The sequence below is a fragment of the Pimephales promelas genome, chromosome 12 (assembly GCF_988280905.1).
Source record: "Pimephales promelas chromosome 12, fPimPro1.hap1.1, whole genome shotgun sequence".
NCBI lineage: Eukaryota > Metazoa > Chordata > Actinopteri > Cypriniformes > Leuciscidae > Pimephales > Pimephales promelas.
In genome coordinates, this window is record NC_142780.1 from 33,455,575 (window position 1) to 33,472,939 (window position 17,365).

At 37.7% G+C, this 17,365-nt stretch overlaps 1 protein-coding gene across 7 annotated transcripts in view; it reads left to right on the forward strand.

The window, feature by feature from the left end:
* The window catches only part of ubr5 (ubiquitin protein ligase E3 component n-recognin 5), a 59,866-nt gene that overhangs the window by 35,874 nt on the left and 6,627 nt on the right, over positions 1–17,365 (forward strand). For 5 of the 7 annotated variants that reach the window (XM_089118041.1, XM_039660827.2, XM_089118042.1 and 2 more), the window contains 22 exons: positions 1,229–1,352; positions 1,848–1,959; positions 2,300–2,431; positions 3,324–3,581; positions 4,228–4,496; positions 4,572–4,783; positions 6,066–6,299; positions 6,570–6,643; positions 6,749–6,921; positions 7,030–7,143; positions 8,232–8,449; positions 8,526–8,646; positions 9,432–9,777; positions 10,074–10,161; positions 11,086–11,230; positions 11,316–11,446; positions 12,118–12,178; positions 12,380–12,558; positions 12,647–12,731; positions 13,381–13,536; positions 13,620–13,733; positions 14,452–14,596. In XM_089118041.1, coding sequence (XP_088974167.1) covers positions 1,229–1,352; positions 1,848–1,959; positions 2,300–2,431; positions 3,324–3,581; positions 4,228–4,496; positions 4,572–4,783; positions 6,066–6,299; positions 6,570–6,643; positions 6,749–6,921; positions 7,030–7,143; positions 8,232–8,449; positions 8,526–8,646; positions 9,432–9,777; positions 10,074–10,161; positions 11,086–11,230; positions 11,316–11,446; positions 12,118–12,178; positions 12,380–12,558; positions 12,647–12,731; positions 13,381–13,536; positions 13,620–13,733; positions 14,452–14,596 — 3,491 coding nt within the window. The remainder of the gene's footprint in view (positions 1–1,228; positions 1,353–1,847; positions 1,960–2,299; positions 2,432–3,323; positions 3,582–4,227; positions 4,497–4,571; positions 4,784–6,065; positions 6,300–6,569; positions 6,644–6,748; positions 6,922–7,029; positions 7,144–8,231; positions 8,450–8,525; positions 8,647–9,431; positions 9,778–10,073; positions 10,162–11,085; positions 11,231–11,315; positions 11,447–12,117; positions 12,179–12,379; positions 12,559–12,646; positions 12,732–13,380; positions 13,537–13,619; positions 13,734–14,451; positions 14,597–17,365) is intronic. The other 2 variants (XM_089118043.1, XM_089118045.1) reach the window with 2 other exon arrangements.

Here is a 17,365-nt window from a genome sequence, read left to right on the forward strand (position 1 = left end):
ATTTTTCTTCAAAACTGGTTTTCATTTACTGAATATAAGAGTGTCCATGGATTAAAGTAATTACATTTTAGAGATATATGTTCTTTGGGGTTTCTCATTTTTTAATGAATTTTCATGTTTTCAGTCATTTGTGGTTCACTAGATAAGAATTAGGCATCAGAATTTTAAAATATTTTATTAAGCCTTTTATTTATAAATTAATAATTTAAACAAGCTTGGTTATATGTGTGTTTGTGTGTGTGTGTGTGTGTGTATATATATATATATATATATATATATATTAGTGCTGTCAAACGAATAATCGCATACAAAATAAAAGTTTGTGTTAACATAATATATGTGGGTGCACTGTGTATAATTATTTATATATACATGCTTATATTTAAGAAATATTTTCATGTATATACTGTATATATATTTATATATAGTTTATATTATATATAAATATGTTTTTTTCTTAAATATACATGCATGTGTTATATATATATATATATATATATATAACACATGCATGTATATTTAAGAAAAAAATATGTATATATAAAATATATTTATATATAATATAAAATATATGTACATACATACATACACAAAATATTTATACACAGTGCTCCCACATATTATGTAAACAGACTTTTATCAGATTTATTTTATTTTTTTTATTAGATAAAAAAAATCCACGATTATCCATACTATATCATTTTAATATCTGAATATCAAATATGATACTACATGCTTTTTTGAGTAATGTTTGTTTGTACATCTCTCAATCATCATTGTATTATATTTTTTTGCCCCCTACAATAAAATTTTTTGGGTGGACTATTCCATTGGGTTTACTCTGAAGCTATTGCAGTGGAATAAAAATGGTCATAATTTACTCGCATGTCATTCCAAACCTGTATGTCATTCTTTTATGGAACACACAAAAAAAATTTTAGTTGGTAACTAAACAGTTTTGGTTCCTATTGACTTCCATTTTGTTGTTTATCCATTCAATGGATGTCAATGGGAACTGAAACTGTTTAGTTACCAACATTTTTTACAATATCTTCTTTTGTTTTCAGCAGAAGAAATGCATACCTGTTTGGAATGACATGCGTAAATGATGACAGAATCAATTTTTGGGTGGACTATTCCATTAAATTTACACTGACGCTTTTGCAAAGTATTCTAAAGTCTCTGAATCAGGTTGTCGTTAATGCTGAAGGTTTCTTGTGCTACTCAGCTCCAGTCAATCAGCCTCTTCATACATCATCAGGAACCCTCAGCCCCGCCGCAGCAGCCAGTCCCAGACGGCCCGCGGACGTGACGAGGAGCAGGATGATATTGTTTCTGCTGATGTAGAAGAGGTGCGGTGCCCTACACTTGCATGTAGCACAACTATGCCAAATATTGGCCATTTTATTACCCTGGCCAATATGTTTGGTGGTTGGTTTGTTTGCCTTATAGTCGGCTTGAAACGGATGTTGCAATCATTTTTTTCCCCCCATATTGTAATGTATATCTAAGTAAAACTGCGTCTGGAATAAGAACTAGGGTGGGACTTGATTTTATCCATGGGGAATTGATTGGATGGTTGTGGTTTGCTATTGTTTAGTCTTATGTGAGTGACAGATTGCCCTGCCCTTGCCCAAGTAAACATGCCATTCAATGCAAGAGGGAGAGGGAAGTTATTTTGATTAAATTCAGGCACATGAATTTAAAAAATAGGGCATTGATAAATTATTCATAAAAAAAGATTGCAATATTCCATAACAAAATAAACAAAATTCGAAAAACTATAACAAATCCATGGTGACTTAAAGCTCGTTCTCTAAATGCTACCTGGCTGTTCACCTGTTCAGGTAGAGGTGGTGGAGGGAGTTGCAGGTGAGGAGGATCACCATGATGACCAGGAGGAGCAGGGGGAGGAGAACGCAGAGGCCGAAGGACAGCATGATGAGCATGATGAAGATGGTAAACACAAATCTTGTAAACACAGTTCTGTTCATCATAAAACGCTGAATCCAGAAAAAATACCATCTCATGGGTCCGTAAATTTAAAAGATTGTAAACCGAACACAGAAAATAGTTTATTCATTTTTGAGAGCCGTGTAATAAATACTGATATCGAATATAAAATAAATAAATAAATAAAATCAGGATAATATTTCCCCTCGCCCTACATGGTGCTCTGCTTATATATATTTATATCAACTAAACCATGTGTTAAACACTGGCGCTGCTTGTTGTCTTTGTCTAGAAGCCAACAATTTCTTCTGTAAATGAGGCTGAAGTCACAATCTTTTTCTTGCAGGCAGTGACATGGAGCTGGATTTGTTGGCTGCTGCTGAGACTGAGAGTGATAGTGAGAGTAACCATAGCAACCAGGACAACGCAAGTGGACGCAGAAGCGTTGTGACTGCCGCCACCGCTGGATCTGAAGCAGGTGCTTCAATTTGACCATTTTTTTTATGCATTTGGCTTTATGCACAGCTCCACTACTTCCTGAACTTCAGCCAGCTCCTTGTTTCCTGTCTGCCATTATTGGACAAACTGATTAATCCAGGTGTGTCTGACCTTAGTAGTCACAACAACAATAATCAGGCACACCTTAATTAATCAAGTTTGTTCAATAATGGCAGACAGGAACTAAGGAGCTGGCTTAAGTTCAGGAAGTAGTGCAGCTGTGCACAAAGCCAATTATGCCTCAATGATCCCTTCTAACTAACCTTCCACATAACCTTCTGAGCATGCAATAGGCTATAATGGCTTCAGATAAGATGCTATAAATGCATTTTGTTGTAAATTTGTCCATGTGGCACCTGTAGAATTACGTTTAATGAGTTTATTTACGTTTAATCAGTCTATTTTTCTTTTTATATTACTTCAAATGGCGTTGCTTATCTACTTTAGGCAGAAATTTCAGACCAACTAGTTAGTGTTATAGCACATTCTCATTAGCATATTCTTTTCAAAGGGAACAATATACATTTAATATTTTTTTTTTTTTCATAGCCTATTCATCTAGTGTCATAACAACAATTGCAATAATGACTTTTCAAATCCTTTTTCAATTAGTCAAGCAAACATGTAGCTCTGCCCAAAATACGTGCTATTAGTTGAGCAAATGTTATGTCAGGCCAAGATCGGCCACTCAAACCAATTGCATTAATTCGGTTTGATGCCACTCTGGTGTGGAAAATAAATCCTTCACTTTTAAACCACAATGTAAAATAAATTGGGCTAGATAAAAAAAAAGTGGCATGCATTTAATAATGTCTGTGATGCTGACTTTAGCATAACTTTCCACACTGAGAAATGTCGTGTCTTTCCTGAAGGTGCTAGCAGCGTTCCTGCTTTCTTCTCCGAGGACGACTCTCAGTCGAATGACTCCAGTGACTCGGACAGCAGCAGCAGTCAGAGTGACGATGTGGATCAGGAGACTTTCCTGTTGGATGAGCCTCTGGAGAGGACAACGGGCTCAGCACATGCCAACAGTGCGGCCCAGGCACCTCGGTCCATGCAGTGGGCTGTTCGCACTACACCCAGCCAACGCTCTGCTGGCGGCGCCCCATCCAGCTCATCCGCACCAGCTGGTTAGTATCTCCCAACATATTAAAAATGCATTGTTGAGAGGAAAAAACTAAACAAAAAACAGATGACAAGTCACATTTTATTATTAAATATAATGAAAAAATGATAAAATCTTAACTGACATTTAACAATAAGGTTTCATTTGGTAACATTAATTAACTGCATTAGTTAAACTAACAATGAACAAAAGGTCTACAGCATTTATTATTCTTAGTAATGTTCATTCATAATGTTTTAGTAATTTTATTTTTTAAATTACTTTAGTAATACTAATTATCAAAATATTTTTTCTTAACATTAGTTTATGTACTTACATAGTTTTTTCTTTTTTACTAAAGATTAATAAATGCTTTAAAAATAAATTGTTCATTGTTAGTGCATGTCATCTAATGCATTAACTAATGAGACCCTGTATGTTTGTTTTCACAAATACTATAAATAAGATGTATAAGTTGCACATCCTGTGACGTTGACACGAAGACTAATTCAAACCTGCAAGTTGAAAAATAGCGCCAAAAAACTAGTTTTCTCCTAAAATTAAAACTAATGGATGGAAACATTTGTCTCTTGTTTCATGTTCAACACGCATAACAGAATAAATGGGAAGTAATTAAATATTACTGACAATTCTTCTAATGCATCTTCCAGCGAGCTCCACTGGCCTCATCTACATCGACCCTTCAAACCTGCGACGAAGCAGCGCCATCAGTACCAGCGCAGCAGCCGCCGCCGCAGCCCTGGAGGCCAGTAACTCCAGCAGTTACCTGACCTCCGCCAGCAGTCTGGCTCGAGCTTACAGCATCGTCATCCGGCAGATCTCAGACCTCATGAGCCTCATACCCAAATACAACCACCTGGTCTACTCGCAGTACCCCGCTGCTGTCAAACTCACCTATCAGGACGCTGTCAATCTGCAGGTGAGTCGTTCGATCTCTACCCGAGCAAACTCGGACTGCAACTAAGGAAAAGTATAACAGAACTTTGTTTTTCAGAACTTTGTGGAGGATAAGTTGATCCCCACCTGGAACTGGATGGTGTCGATCATGGATTCCACTGAAGCGCAGCTGCGGTACGGCTCGGCTCTGTCATCAGCCGGGGATCCTGGTCACCCCAGCCACCCTCTGCACGCTTCACAACACACGGGCCGCAGGGAGCGCATGACCGCACGAGAGGAGGCCAGTCTCCGGACACTTGAAGGTCGAAGGTAAGACCCTTGGGCAGTTAAAATTTAATTCATTCCGTCAAGTCAGCGTGAAGTGAAAATTCACTCATCTATTTTCTGTGGTTCTCTCGTCAAAATCCCAGTAGGATTTTTCCATTTTTCAGAATATAATCTCTAATCTCTCGGCACCAACTCTTTGCTGGACTACGTCATGCTTACGTCGGCGGCTGGGGCGGGTTTAGATGTGTCCTAAACATCTTTTCTGACCATAATAAAGGATCGCAAAGCCAAGAAAAACATTTGCAGAAACACGATGGAGGCCGCCTTTGTAATTGTTCTGCTTGAAGTTAACGCAAGCGTTTCTATTTTTGTAATTTTTTTATTGAAGACATTATAAGCAAAGAAGAAAAGTCACAATATAGAACAAATAAATGGAAAGAAAAAAAGACACAATTACAGGGGTACAAAACTCATCAGAAAAAATTACATATCAAACGAAAAGATTAAAAGACTTACATATTTCAATTGTTTTTAAAGCTTTCTTGGTATACGAGTTAGAGATAATCCGAAAGTAATGTTGTATTTGCAAGCATTTCTAGCTAAAACGTATGGCGACGTACACAGTGACGTAACGACTTCGTTCCCTGGGCGCTGTAGTCAGTGGAAAAACAAATAGGTTCTGAAGCGGTTCGCAAGTTGAACCAACTCCGAACCAACTTTGAACCAGCACCAGTTCTGAACCAGTTGTTTTTTTTGGTGGAAAAGGGGTATGTGTGACCAACATTTATTATTGATACGTGTTTTATTCGTCATCTTCAAATGCCTAAAAATAAAAAAATAAAGCCTAACTACAGTTAGCAGAAGTAAAAATTAAATGTGGGCTGTAAACAAACTACATTAGTCATGACTTCAACATCACCATTACTAAGCCTCAGACAACTCTTGCAAACTATTTGACTCAAACTTTGAGATTTTAAGAGTATGATTTTAAACAAAAGGCTGTGTAAGCGACAAGTGACTGGATAAGCTCACCTGTTCCGCTTGATGATGTTTTGTCCCCAAAAATATCTGTAGCCATATTTAGCCACTTCTTTGCAACCACCATTTTCAAGATGTGTTTAAAAAAAAAAATGGCATGTTGTAGAATTAAACATGAATGTATTTTGAGGTTGTGTTCACCACAGACCTTATTTCGGGCATTTTCAACAAAAAGCACAGTCTTCATGCAGGGAATCCTAAATCGTTTCTGGGTTTTGGCCTGCAAAACTATGTAATCCCTGCAGCACTCTATTGTCATGGTAAAATGTCATACTTTGTGCTTCAGGCGCGCCGCAACACTTTTGACTGCTCGTCAGGGCATGATGTCAGCACGAGGAGACTTCCTGAACTACGCCCTGTCTCTGATGCGTTCCCATAATGACGAGCATTCAGACGTCCTGCCTGTGCTCGACGTGTGTTCGCTCAAACACGTGGCCTACGTCTTTCAGGCCCTCATCTACTGGATTAAAGCCATGAATCTGCAGACGACACTCGACACCACTCAGATTGACAGGAAGAGGTCATCTATCCATATTTCAATTTTAGTGGTTATATTTATTTTGGATGATTATAGCTTTAAGTAATCATTTTTGCTTTGACCTGGTTTAAAAGGTTAACTATGTGTTGCGATTGTCGACTTGTCCAACAACTGACTAGTGAAACTTACTTATTTATCTGAAAAATAAGTATTTATTTTATGTTTTCAAGTCATGAGTATTGGAGATCTTGCCCAACCCTAGTGTGAGCTGTTGTTTTGAGATTACTAAATGTGTTTTTCATCTGACTGCAGGAATCGTGAACTGCTTGAACTCGGCCTGGACAATGAGGACTCTGAACACGAGAATGATGAGGACACCAATCAGAGTGAGTTCAGCATGAAAATCTGTTAAAGCTGTTGACATGTTAATTATATTCTGTGCTGGTTTCCTGCTGTCAAATCCAACCTCTTTGTTGCTCTCTACTGCACAGGCTCCACCCTGCAGGATAAGGATGAGGAGCCAGTACCTGCTGAGACCGGACAGCACCATCCGTTTTTCCGCCGCTCTGACTCCATGACCTTCCTAGGATGCATCCCTCCTAATCCTTTTGAAGTACCTCTCGCTGAGGCCATTCCTCTGGCTGACCAGCCACATCTCCTGCAGGCCAGTGATGCCCTGTACCTGCATTTCACTTCTTCTATTAGAGGTGATTTGTGATGTCAGTGCAGATGGTTGAGTTTAACACTGCTGTTTTTCCTCTTCATCTCACAGCCCAATGCTAGAAAGGAGGACTTGTTTGGACGGCCAAGTCAGGGTCTCTATTCATCCTCGTACATGGCCAGTAAGGGCCTCACGGATCTGACTGTGGACATGAATTGCTTGCAGGTAAATATGGCCACATACTTTCTCACAGTACTGAAAATTGGTGAGTTTTTTTTTTCCCCATCAGTATTTAAATCTGATTTTAAATATAATTTCTGTAAATATAACATTTCTGTAATTTTTCTCTTTTTTTAACTCTGTAATTTAGCACTCAACACCATTTATTTGTCATTACGGCATTTCAAGCTAAATTCACCCTAAAACGCCCATATTTTTATTTTATTGTTTAATTTACTTTTTTATTTGTACTTTTATTTTGGTTGTCATTTATTTTAAATAAATACAATTATTATAATTATTATAAATTATATATATAAATAGTTATGGAAAATATCTTGTTAAAATAATTTGGTAGATTGGTGACGAACATGTTTATTGGTGACGAACATGATGCAGGGCAAGCTAATCCATCATTTAAGAGAGCTATTTACTTTTATTCATTCATCCAATTTGTTCAAACAACTGATTAATTCAGGAACCATGATTCCCATTACCTACTCAAAGACATTTACCGCAACCTTCTGGCAGTTTTAGTTTCTTATTTAGAGAATCATGTCATAAAAATAAAATAAAATCCTATTTTTGGGAAGTTTATTTACATTATTTACATTTACTCACCCTCACGTCGTTTCAAACATGTATGACTTTCTTTCTTCTGTGGAACATAAAAGAAGATATTTTGAAGAATGTTGGTAACCAAACTGTTTTGGACTGTGAATATACCTAAATACCAACTCAGAGGCAGCTTCTGTAAAAAGAAAAAGAAAAGAAAGACAGTTGCCCCCTAAAAGTCTGTTGAATTAAATTAAATATTTCTTTCTAAAGCTACTTTTTGTAATCTCTATTTGATGCATTTCTCATTTAACACAATAATGACTTTAAATGACCTTTTGGGAGTCATTTCTCAACCAAATTTGATGTATAATTAACACAATTATTAAATTAAAAATTACTTGACAGCCCCGATTTAAACACAAACTGATGTTAAATAATTCCCAGTGCGGTCCAAAACGCTTCTCTGATCAGGTCTCAACAATGAGCAATAAAGCAATATTTTTACAATATTGTATTATGGGTAATTCTCATCCCAGATTCTACCCACAAAGATGTCGTATTCGGCGAACATGAAGAACGTGATGAGCATGGAGTCTCGGCAGAGGGGTGGCGAGGAGCAGTCGACTGCGGAGCAGGACATGGATGCATCTAAACCAGGCCCTTCACCCCATGATCTGGCGGCCCAGTTAAAGAGCAGCCTCCTCGCAGAGATTGGTTTGACGGAGAGCGATGGCCCGCCACTTCCCACATTTATGTAAGTAATAACATTCATAGATTCATTAAGGGCTGTGAGTGATGTGATAATGACGTTTCTTGTTTGTTTCCTCCAGTCCACACTGTAGTTTTATGGGGATGGTGATCTCTCACGACATGCTGCTGGGCCGCTGGCGGCTTTCTTTGGAGCTGTTTGGCCGTGTATTCATGGAGGATGTGGGAGCAGAACCGGGATCTGTAAGTACAGCTCATTTTTAGCAGATTATTTTCAGAAAGAGACATTTTGAACAACTTTTCCCGAAGACTTTGCATTTGCACACTGTGCATGGAAACCATCCGCAGGTCACGTTGGCTTATAGTTTTGAATAACACATTTTCATGGACAATATGCATATGGAAAATTGCAGAATACGCAGTGAGCTGCTGTGGGAAAGGTGCATGACCCATGTTGTCTGTAATCTGAGAAGGATTTATATTAAGCTTTCAAACAAAAGGCACTCGGCGGCGCATGTGTGTCAAACAGACGAAGCACAGTATTACAGGAGTGCAAAAAGTCTGACTTAAATATGCATTTTGTTCAAATTTCTTGTTATGTATAAATTATGCTTTTTGTTATTTGTTTTTTATAATTTAGTCATTTTCACTTTTGCTAGCACAGAATGCATAATATTTAATATATATATATATATTTAATATTTTATGCATAATATAGAATGCATAATATCAGTCAGTCGTTTTTTGGTCTTGAATGTAATGTTTATATTTTAACCCTTTTTTGCACATAATATATTGCGTAGCCGATATAGATACATTTACATTGTTTGGAGGACAACATTGGCCAGCATGTGGAATAACATTTGTAAATAATGGATCTTTTTTTATTATTATTAAATACACTGTTTAATCTAATGTATCAACGAATTAATCGACAGATTAATCGATTATCAATAATAAATGTTAGTTACATCCCTAGAAAAGTTGGTCAATGAACATGAAAATTTACTTTTCTCTGAACGTTGCAGATCCTGACCGAACTGGGTGGTTTTGAGGTAAAGGAGTCCAAGTTTCGGCGCGAGATGGAAAAGCTGAGGAACCTTCAGTCACGTGATCTGGCCCTGGAGGTGGACCGTGACCGAGAGCAGCTCATCCAGCAGACCATGCGGCAGCTTAATGCCCACTTCGGCCGTCGCTGCACCACTACGCCCATGGCTGTGCATCGTGTAAAAGTGACTTTCAAGGATGAACCAGGAGAGGGCAGTGGAGTGGCACGGAGCTTTTACACGGCTATCGCACAGGCTTTCCTGTCCAATGACAAGCTGCCCAATCTGGACTGTGTACAGAGCGTCAGCAAGGGAATGCAGGCCAGCAGTATGTATCAATTTTCTTCTCCTTTTTATTTTTCTTTGCCATTTTATGGAATAGTGAATGGAAACATTATTACTTTGTTTTATTTCTTATTTAATTAGGGCCCGAGCACCGATGGTGTGAGGACCCTCTTGGAATTGGTCCGTTTATTGATTTATTGTCCCTTTTTTCTCTTAGATTAGTGTTTTTTTTTGTTTTTTTTTCTCAAGGATAAATGTTTCAGATGGTGCGTAAATGTGGTGAACGTTTGCTGGTGTTTTTGAGAAGGTGATGCTCAGGTTTTCTGTGTGTGTTTGCAGATCTTATGCAGCGGCTGAGGAACCGAGACCGTGAGCGTGAGAGGAGGAGCGGAGGACTGAGAGCTGCATCCAGACGAGACCGTGACAGGTGATTTTACCTGAGCCTTATATATCAAACATTCATGATGTATGTTCTGGCTTAAGTAATAAAAAAATAATTATAAAGTGCCTTTTTATCACCCAAAGTGCATACATTTTTCATGATGCATTTATTTTGCCAGAAAATACGTATATTTATGTAATTAAATAATTTTAAATAGTTTATTTTTATTTAATTTTTTAGAATACCCATAACATTTATGCTATTGCTTACATTTGTTTTGCCAGAGAATACGAGAATAAGCAAACAATTCATTTTGATAATAGAGAATTCTTTAAAAATAATAGAGATGCACCGGTTGATCGGAAACGGATTGGATCATGTGTGTTTTTTGGGATGATCTCAGTCGCACACAAACTGCATTACAGTCATTTCATAATATTTCTATATAAATTACATATTAAGAAGTCTGTAAACAATACAAGTTAATATCTGTAAACAAAGAAAAATACTATATACTAATACTATATTGATTTGGGATTGAGGGTTTATGAATGTGTCTCTAAATGGTATTGACCGTTTTCAGGTACAGGTATGTTTTGGATGGCACAATTCCACAAAGCTAAAGTCAGACCATTCTGCTTGTGCTTTTTGAAACTATACATTTTTATTCAAATCAACAACAACTGCTCATGCTGCAGATGTGTAGCATCTTTGTTTGGATCGTGATTCAAATGCAGTGGTTGCCTCTAATTTCAAATGCCTGCAGATATGTTGTTTAAGGCCAGTTTGGCCTGTAATCGAGCGAATAAACAACAAATACATTTGCTTGTAAAAAAAATCGACAATTGGAATCAGCCATCAAAATCATGATCGGTGCATTCCTGAAAAAAATTATTTAATAAAATAAAAGCTCTAAAGCATTATTTTTTTTTTACATTTAATTTTTTTACATTTTTTTTTTTTTTGCAGGGACTCAAGGAGACAGCTTTCAATAGACACACGGCCATTCAGACCCGCATCAGAAGGGAACCCCAGTGATGAACCGGAGCCGCTGCCGGCTCACAGACAGGCTCTAGGAGAGAGACTGTACCCACGAGTGCATGCCATGCAGCCGGTACAAACCAGAACAATGATCAGTGGCTTTTGAAAAGATGATTTATTGAGTGAAATGCATTTATGCGGTGTGCTTTTCTCTACAGGCATTTGCCAGTAAAATCACAGGGATGTTGTTGGAGCTTTCTCCTGCTCAGCTGCTGCTGCTTCTGGCCAGTGAAGACTCACTCAGAGCTCGTGTCGAAGAGGCCATGGAGCTGCTCATAACTCACGGAAGGTGAATAATCTCACGCCCCCGTCAAGAAAACGGTCATTTATGCCTAAAGTGAACTTAAACCGTTGAGAAATAAAATGCCTTTTTTAACAGTATTTTGGATCTGTGCATTCAGTTTTTAAGTGACGGCAGTGTCTGTCATTATATGTTAATGAAATTGCAAAAGGGAGAAAAAAAAATCTCTCATTGCTCTTGACTGACTCACTATGCAGGTTTTATTTTTATGCAATTGATTACTTAATGTTTATGTAGTATTAATTATTTCTAGTGCTTATTGCTTTTCAGCTAGGTATTTCATTTGTGTCTTTGTTCTGTTGTTATTTTTTAATTTTTTATAGTATTTAATATTAAGTGCATATTTAACATTACATAAATTTAGTACTTAAATAATATAATATTAATTATGTAATTTACATAAATTCATTTTTAATTATACACAATACATATTTAACATTATATTTATTAATGAAAAAGTAATAATAAAATTACATATTAAGTACCATTCATGTAATTAATAAATACTGTAGTAATTGCTTATTAAATTTAGTTGTCTTAATACTAATAAATGTTTTTTTTTTTTTTGTAACCATTGTTTGCCATTTGATTTTTAACTTTCGAAATTTGACTTTTTAGCTGATTTTGGAGGATTTTATGAGCTTCTCTCTCTTGCACAGGGAAAATGGCGCTGACAGTATACTGGACCTCGGCCTCCTCGACACTCCTGAAAAAGCACAAGTATGTTGTGTCTAAAACTCTAAAGGCTCTTTTCTTGTTCTTTGCATCAGCTTAGGTTCAGGGTACAAATCATCATTTTGTGATCTATAGTTTTTGCATGCATATTGTACACGAATTGATCTATATAGTTCTTTGGAGATTAAAGAAGTCCTTTGTTGCACCTGTGAGCTGCTTTTAATTGTGATTTCCATATTCCACCAGCAGGAGAACCGAAAGAGGCACGGTTCCACCCGCAGCGTGGTTGATATGGAGCTGGACGACCCTGATGACGGGGATGATAATGCACCTCTCTTTTACCAACCCGGCAAGAGGGGCTTTTACTCGCCCCGTCCAGGCAAGAACACTGAGGCCAGGCTCAACTGCTTCCGTAACATCGGCAGGTATGAGACACGTGTTCACTTGAACATCTGTGTGAGAATGAACCTCCAGCTCCTACTAATATCCCTGATTCTCTTCTTCTGCCTACAGGATACTTGGGTTATGTCTGTTACAGAATGAACTTTGCCCAATCACACTCAACAGACACGTCATCAAGGTGTTGCTCGGCAGGAAGGTGAATATATAGGTGTTAACTTTTGTAATAGTGACAGCGATATCCTGCATTGATCTGAGGTTAAACCTAAGCTAGGGCCCTTTAAAATCTGTTTTATTTTTTCCAAAATAAATATCAATATTACATGCACCTTTAATAAATAAAAAGTGTCTAATTGAATTCATAAGTTAACAATTAAATAATTCATCAACATTTTTACAATAATGGGGCCTATGTATGAAATACATGAAACCATGTATGAAACCAGATAAATTCTGGTTTGTCTTTTTTCTGAATTTATTATTTAATACAAATTTATCAATTTGTATTGATTATTAAATCAAAGGCATACAATATTAACATTTGAATTCATCTTTTAAAATGAAATAAAACTAAGAATTTTTTTCCTAAACAAAATATCTACTGAATATATTAACTTCATTAAATGTCAAAATATTGTCATTATTATTTTCACTTTGAGACGTACATACAACTGCGTGTCACGAGCTTGAGTATGTGGTAGACAAAACTGCACTCGTTCACAGAGACGTGCAGAACACGCTTGTTTTTAAAATGTGTACATCTGTACAACCCTACTTTTGATTTACCTATCCACAATTTGCCAAAATTACGTGACCTTTTATGATCGCATTTCGCTATTCTGTCTCAGGTGAACTGGCACGACTTCGCTTTCTTCGACCCGGTGATGTACGAGAGCTTGCGACAGCTGATTCGACACTCTCAAACCGAGGAGGCGGAGGCTGTGTTTGCGGCGATGGACCTCGCTTTCGCCATTGACCTCTGTAAGGAGGAAGGGGCAGGACAGGTAATGGCTACATTTCCCTTTTGTGTTTGCTTTAGGGATCAGTGTTTGCACATGTCTGAATGTTTTTTCTGTTGTATCTGCAGGTGGAGCTCCTGGCCGGTGGGGTCAACATGCCTGTGACTCCTCTGAACGTGTACGAGTACGTGAGGAGATATGCAGAGCACCGGATGCTGGTGGTGGCAGAACAGCCTCTGCATGTGAGTGCACTTAACTTTTTAGTCACCTAACTGGATTTTTAGGACTCAGAGAGCCAGACTTTGTCTATCTGGTCCATATCAAGGCTCATTCTTGATCTTATTTTATTATCTTAATTTTGGTCTAGGGTTAGCACAGGGTAACATTGAGATCGTGACCATTATGTGCTTAAATTATGCTGGCAAGGGACAAAACGCTGCACAAAAATGCCAGTAAAGGTAGTTTATTTTACAACTAAGGAACAACCCGTCCAGTTTTCCCCTTCGGCAAGAAGAAGGTTGACATCTCCCATCTCCATGTCAGCACAAAAGCAAATATAATGAATGATGACACAAAAAATTGCAAAAAAAGAAACAAAACAAGATGACAACTCAAAAAGTGTTCAAAGTAAGAATGATGCTGAGCACAAAAAAAAAAATAGCAAAAAGGAAAGATTAAATAACACTGACATAAAGTAGGGGAACAGGGGAGCAAAGATTGTCTGCCTCGCGTTTATCCTGTCACTATTTTAAACGCGGTTGGTAGATGTGATTGGCAGTGGAGACCATGTTGTCAGTCAGGTCAACAATGATAGGCAGCTTCCCGAACCTAAAGCAGACCGGAGGCGTTGAGCCTAAGAAATAGAACAGAGCGAGTTTCTTTCGCCACTCACTGAAAGATCTGTACTCTCTGCCAAAAATAAAGCCATGCGCAGATGTAAGTGAAGATGTTGTTTTGCAGGCCATGAGGAAGGGCCTTCTGGATGTGCTTCCAAAGAATGCTCTGGAGGACCTGACGGCGGAGGACTTCAGATTGCTGGTCAACGGCTGTGGAGAAGTCAACGTCCAGATGCTCATTAGTTTCACCTCTTTCAATGATGAATCAGGTACATTAAGCCTCGCTCAGACTTGTCAGCCCAAATCCGATTTTTGTGCATATCCGATTGTAATCGGATCATATTTAGCGATTGTGAATGGAAAAAAACCACATGAAATGCAAATCTGTTTTGAGCTACATTTTCATTTGTGGTTTGAAATGCAAATTGCATTTCTGGAAATCTGATTCAGCCGATCTGATTTTAGTTTGCCATATAAAATGTTAGATGTTGTTATAGGAAACATGCTGAAAGTCGCTGCAGAAACAAGGTTGTGTTGTTGCAAAGTGCAGAAAATTACAATACAATGGATACGTACAATTTTGACACTGGTGGAAATAAAGACAGCACGGAATAAAGCCGTGCAAACCAGCCTCCTCCGTTTCTGCCGCTGCCTCAAGATGTAGTGGCCAGTGCAGCGGCTACACAGTCATGTTGTAAATAAGACAAAACATTTAGCTCTGCAGGCCTACCTCAAACATGGCTTGTCATTTGAAACGTCAGCAGTAGGGGTGTAATGGTTCACAAAATTCACTGTTCGGTTCGATACGATACACTTGTGTTACGGTTCGGTTCGATACGTTTCCAATACAGCAAAAAGAAAGAAATTGCAGAGAAATTTCCTTGATTTAATTTTTTAATTACGTATATTTTATTAAAACTAACATCATAAAGTATGGTATTTTTTAACTTTGAGCAATGATGGAGCTATTCCTGACTTTTCTTAGGAGCATATAAAACACAACAGCTCCTTGGACAAAATGAAATGTAATATTGTAGTAGTTATATACAAATGTTTATTTTAGTTCACATTAACATTTGAGTGCTGCAATTGTATTCATAATGTCTAAATAAAACCGTGATGTTACTTGAAAGCATTATAGCCTATTATTCCTGCCAAACTTCCATGATAATAGTTAGTGGTGTTACTTAGGGTTGGGTATCGAGAATCGAGTATCGATTGGAATCGGGACTAACTTTTTGTTTTTCCCGGAATCGTTCAAAAGTTAAAATTTCGATTCCTAGTTTCGATATTCACAGTCCGCCGAGCGGAACAACACCAACGAAGAAGCGTCTACCAGAAGTGTTGGCATAACCACGCGAGTCGAACATGAGTAGCTTATGTCGGCGATCCAAAGTGTGGCTTCACTTTTCTAAAAATAACAAAATCTCGGCAAAATGCAAAATTTGTGACTAAAGGAGTATTTTTACAGAAGGAGTATTTCCTTCAGAAAGGATTATTTCCTTCAGAAAGACCGTTGGTTAGCAAGGTTAGCTAAACTTTTTTGACCCTGCCTCTCAAAAGAATCTGAATCAAGAATCGTCAGGAACCGGAATCGAAACAAGGAATCGGAATCAGAATCAGAATCGTTCAAATTCAAACGATACCCAACCCTAGTGTTACTACAGTAAATCCATGGTGAGTGTTGCTGATCTGTGGACGCTGAATAGTTCATTTATGGCACAATGTTTCTTCCTGGTTTCCACGTCAGCGTGGTTTGATCCGTTAAAAATGGAGAAATGTGAATATTTCTCACTAGATCTCGCAGCGATGTTATTACTAGAGCCCGACCGATAAAGGATTTTGAAGGCCGATACCGATACAAATATTTGTTTGTTTTAAAATCCGATATTCTGATATATCGGCCGATATTATTATTACTATTATTATTTTTTTATTTCAGAAACGTGCAACAAAATAGTAACAGATTTCCATAACATTAGTTATTTGCAGTTATTTATATTATGATAATGCATTTTAAAAAGAAACTTATTTCTATTGTCACAACAGAACAGAGGAACATCAAAATATATTAAAGTTCTGATAAATAAAATAATTAGTCCCTACATTGCCTTATAATATTACCTTATAATTACAATGTCAGCTTGCTTATCCCTTTACCTGCACTTTTTAAATTCTTTCCATCAAGCTACATCAAACCATTTTCAATCATCAGTTGCTGCCTGCCTTCTAAAGCCTACTATTTAGCAATTCTAATCTAAATCCATCACAGAACGACAGTCTGCAACGCACACTTGGCCTCGTTAGATTTCACACACGTGTAAAAGAAAAGCTAACTTTTATGCACAAGATACGTTTGATACTTTTTCTCTATGTCTAAATGTTCAGGATGTGTGGCGCATTATACACGAGTGTTGCCAACAGGAACGGTGTAGAGTGCCCTCTGGTGGACAAACTATACAACTCCAACACTCATGACATGGTTGAAGCGTGATTCGTCCATTTTTATTTTATTTTTGAAATATTAATTTATCGGCCATTATAACTGCCGATACCGATATTTTGGAAAATGCCTAATATCAACCGATAATATCGGCCTGCCGATATATCGGTCTGGCTCTAGTTATTACTTCAGTTGCGAAGTCAAATGTTTTCTTTACTGGATATGACTGTGTAGTAGGCTAACAGTGCTGCTTGATCAAAATCGGCTCGCGCTGCATTGGTCCAAACTGATAAACGGTCCGTCAACCACGCAATAACGAGTAGCTCAGTTTTGTTCCGCTTGCATTACATTTGCCATTTGATGTTGGGCAATGTTGTCGCTTACATTATGAGCGCGCTTGCCACGCGTGACTTGCCTACATTTGAAATAACGAAATTTTGGTCGGCAGGAAAAATGGTCCAACGATTCGTTCGGTCAAAAATTATATGCGCACCGAAACCCGAACCGAAAGCCTCGTACCGAACGGTTCAATACGAATACGTGTATCGTTACACCCCTAGTCAGCAGCCATGTAAAGTCGCTAACGTTAGCCTAA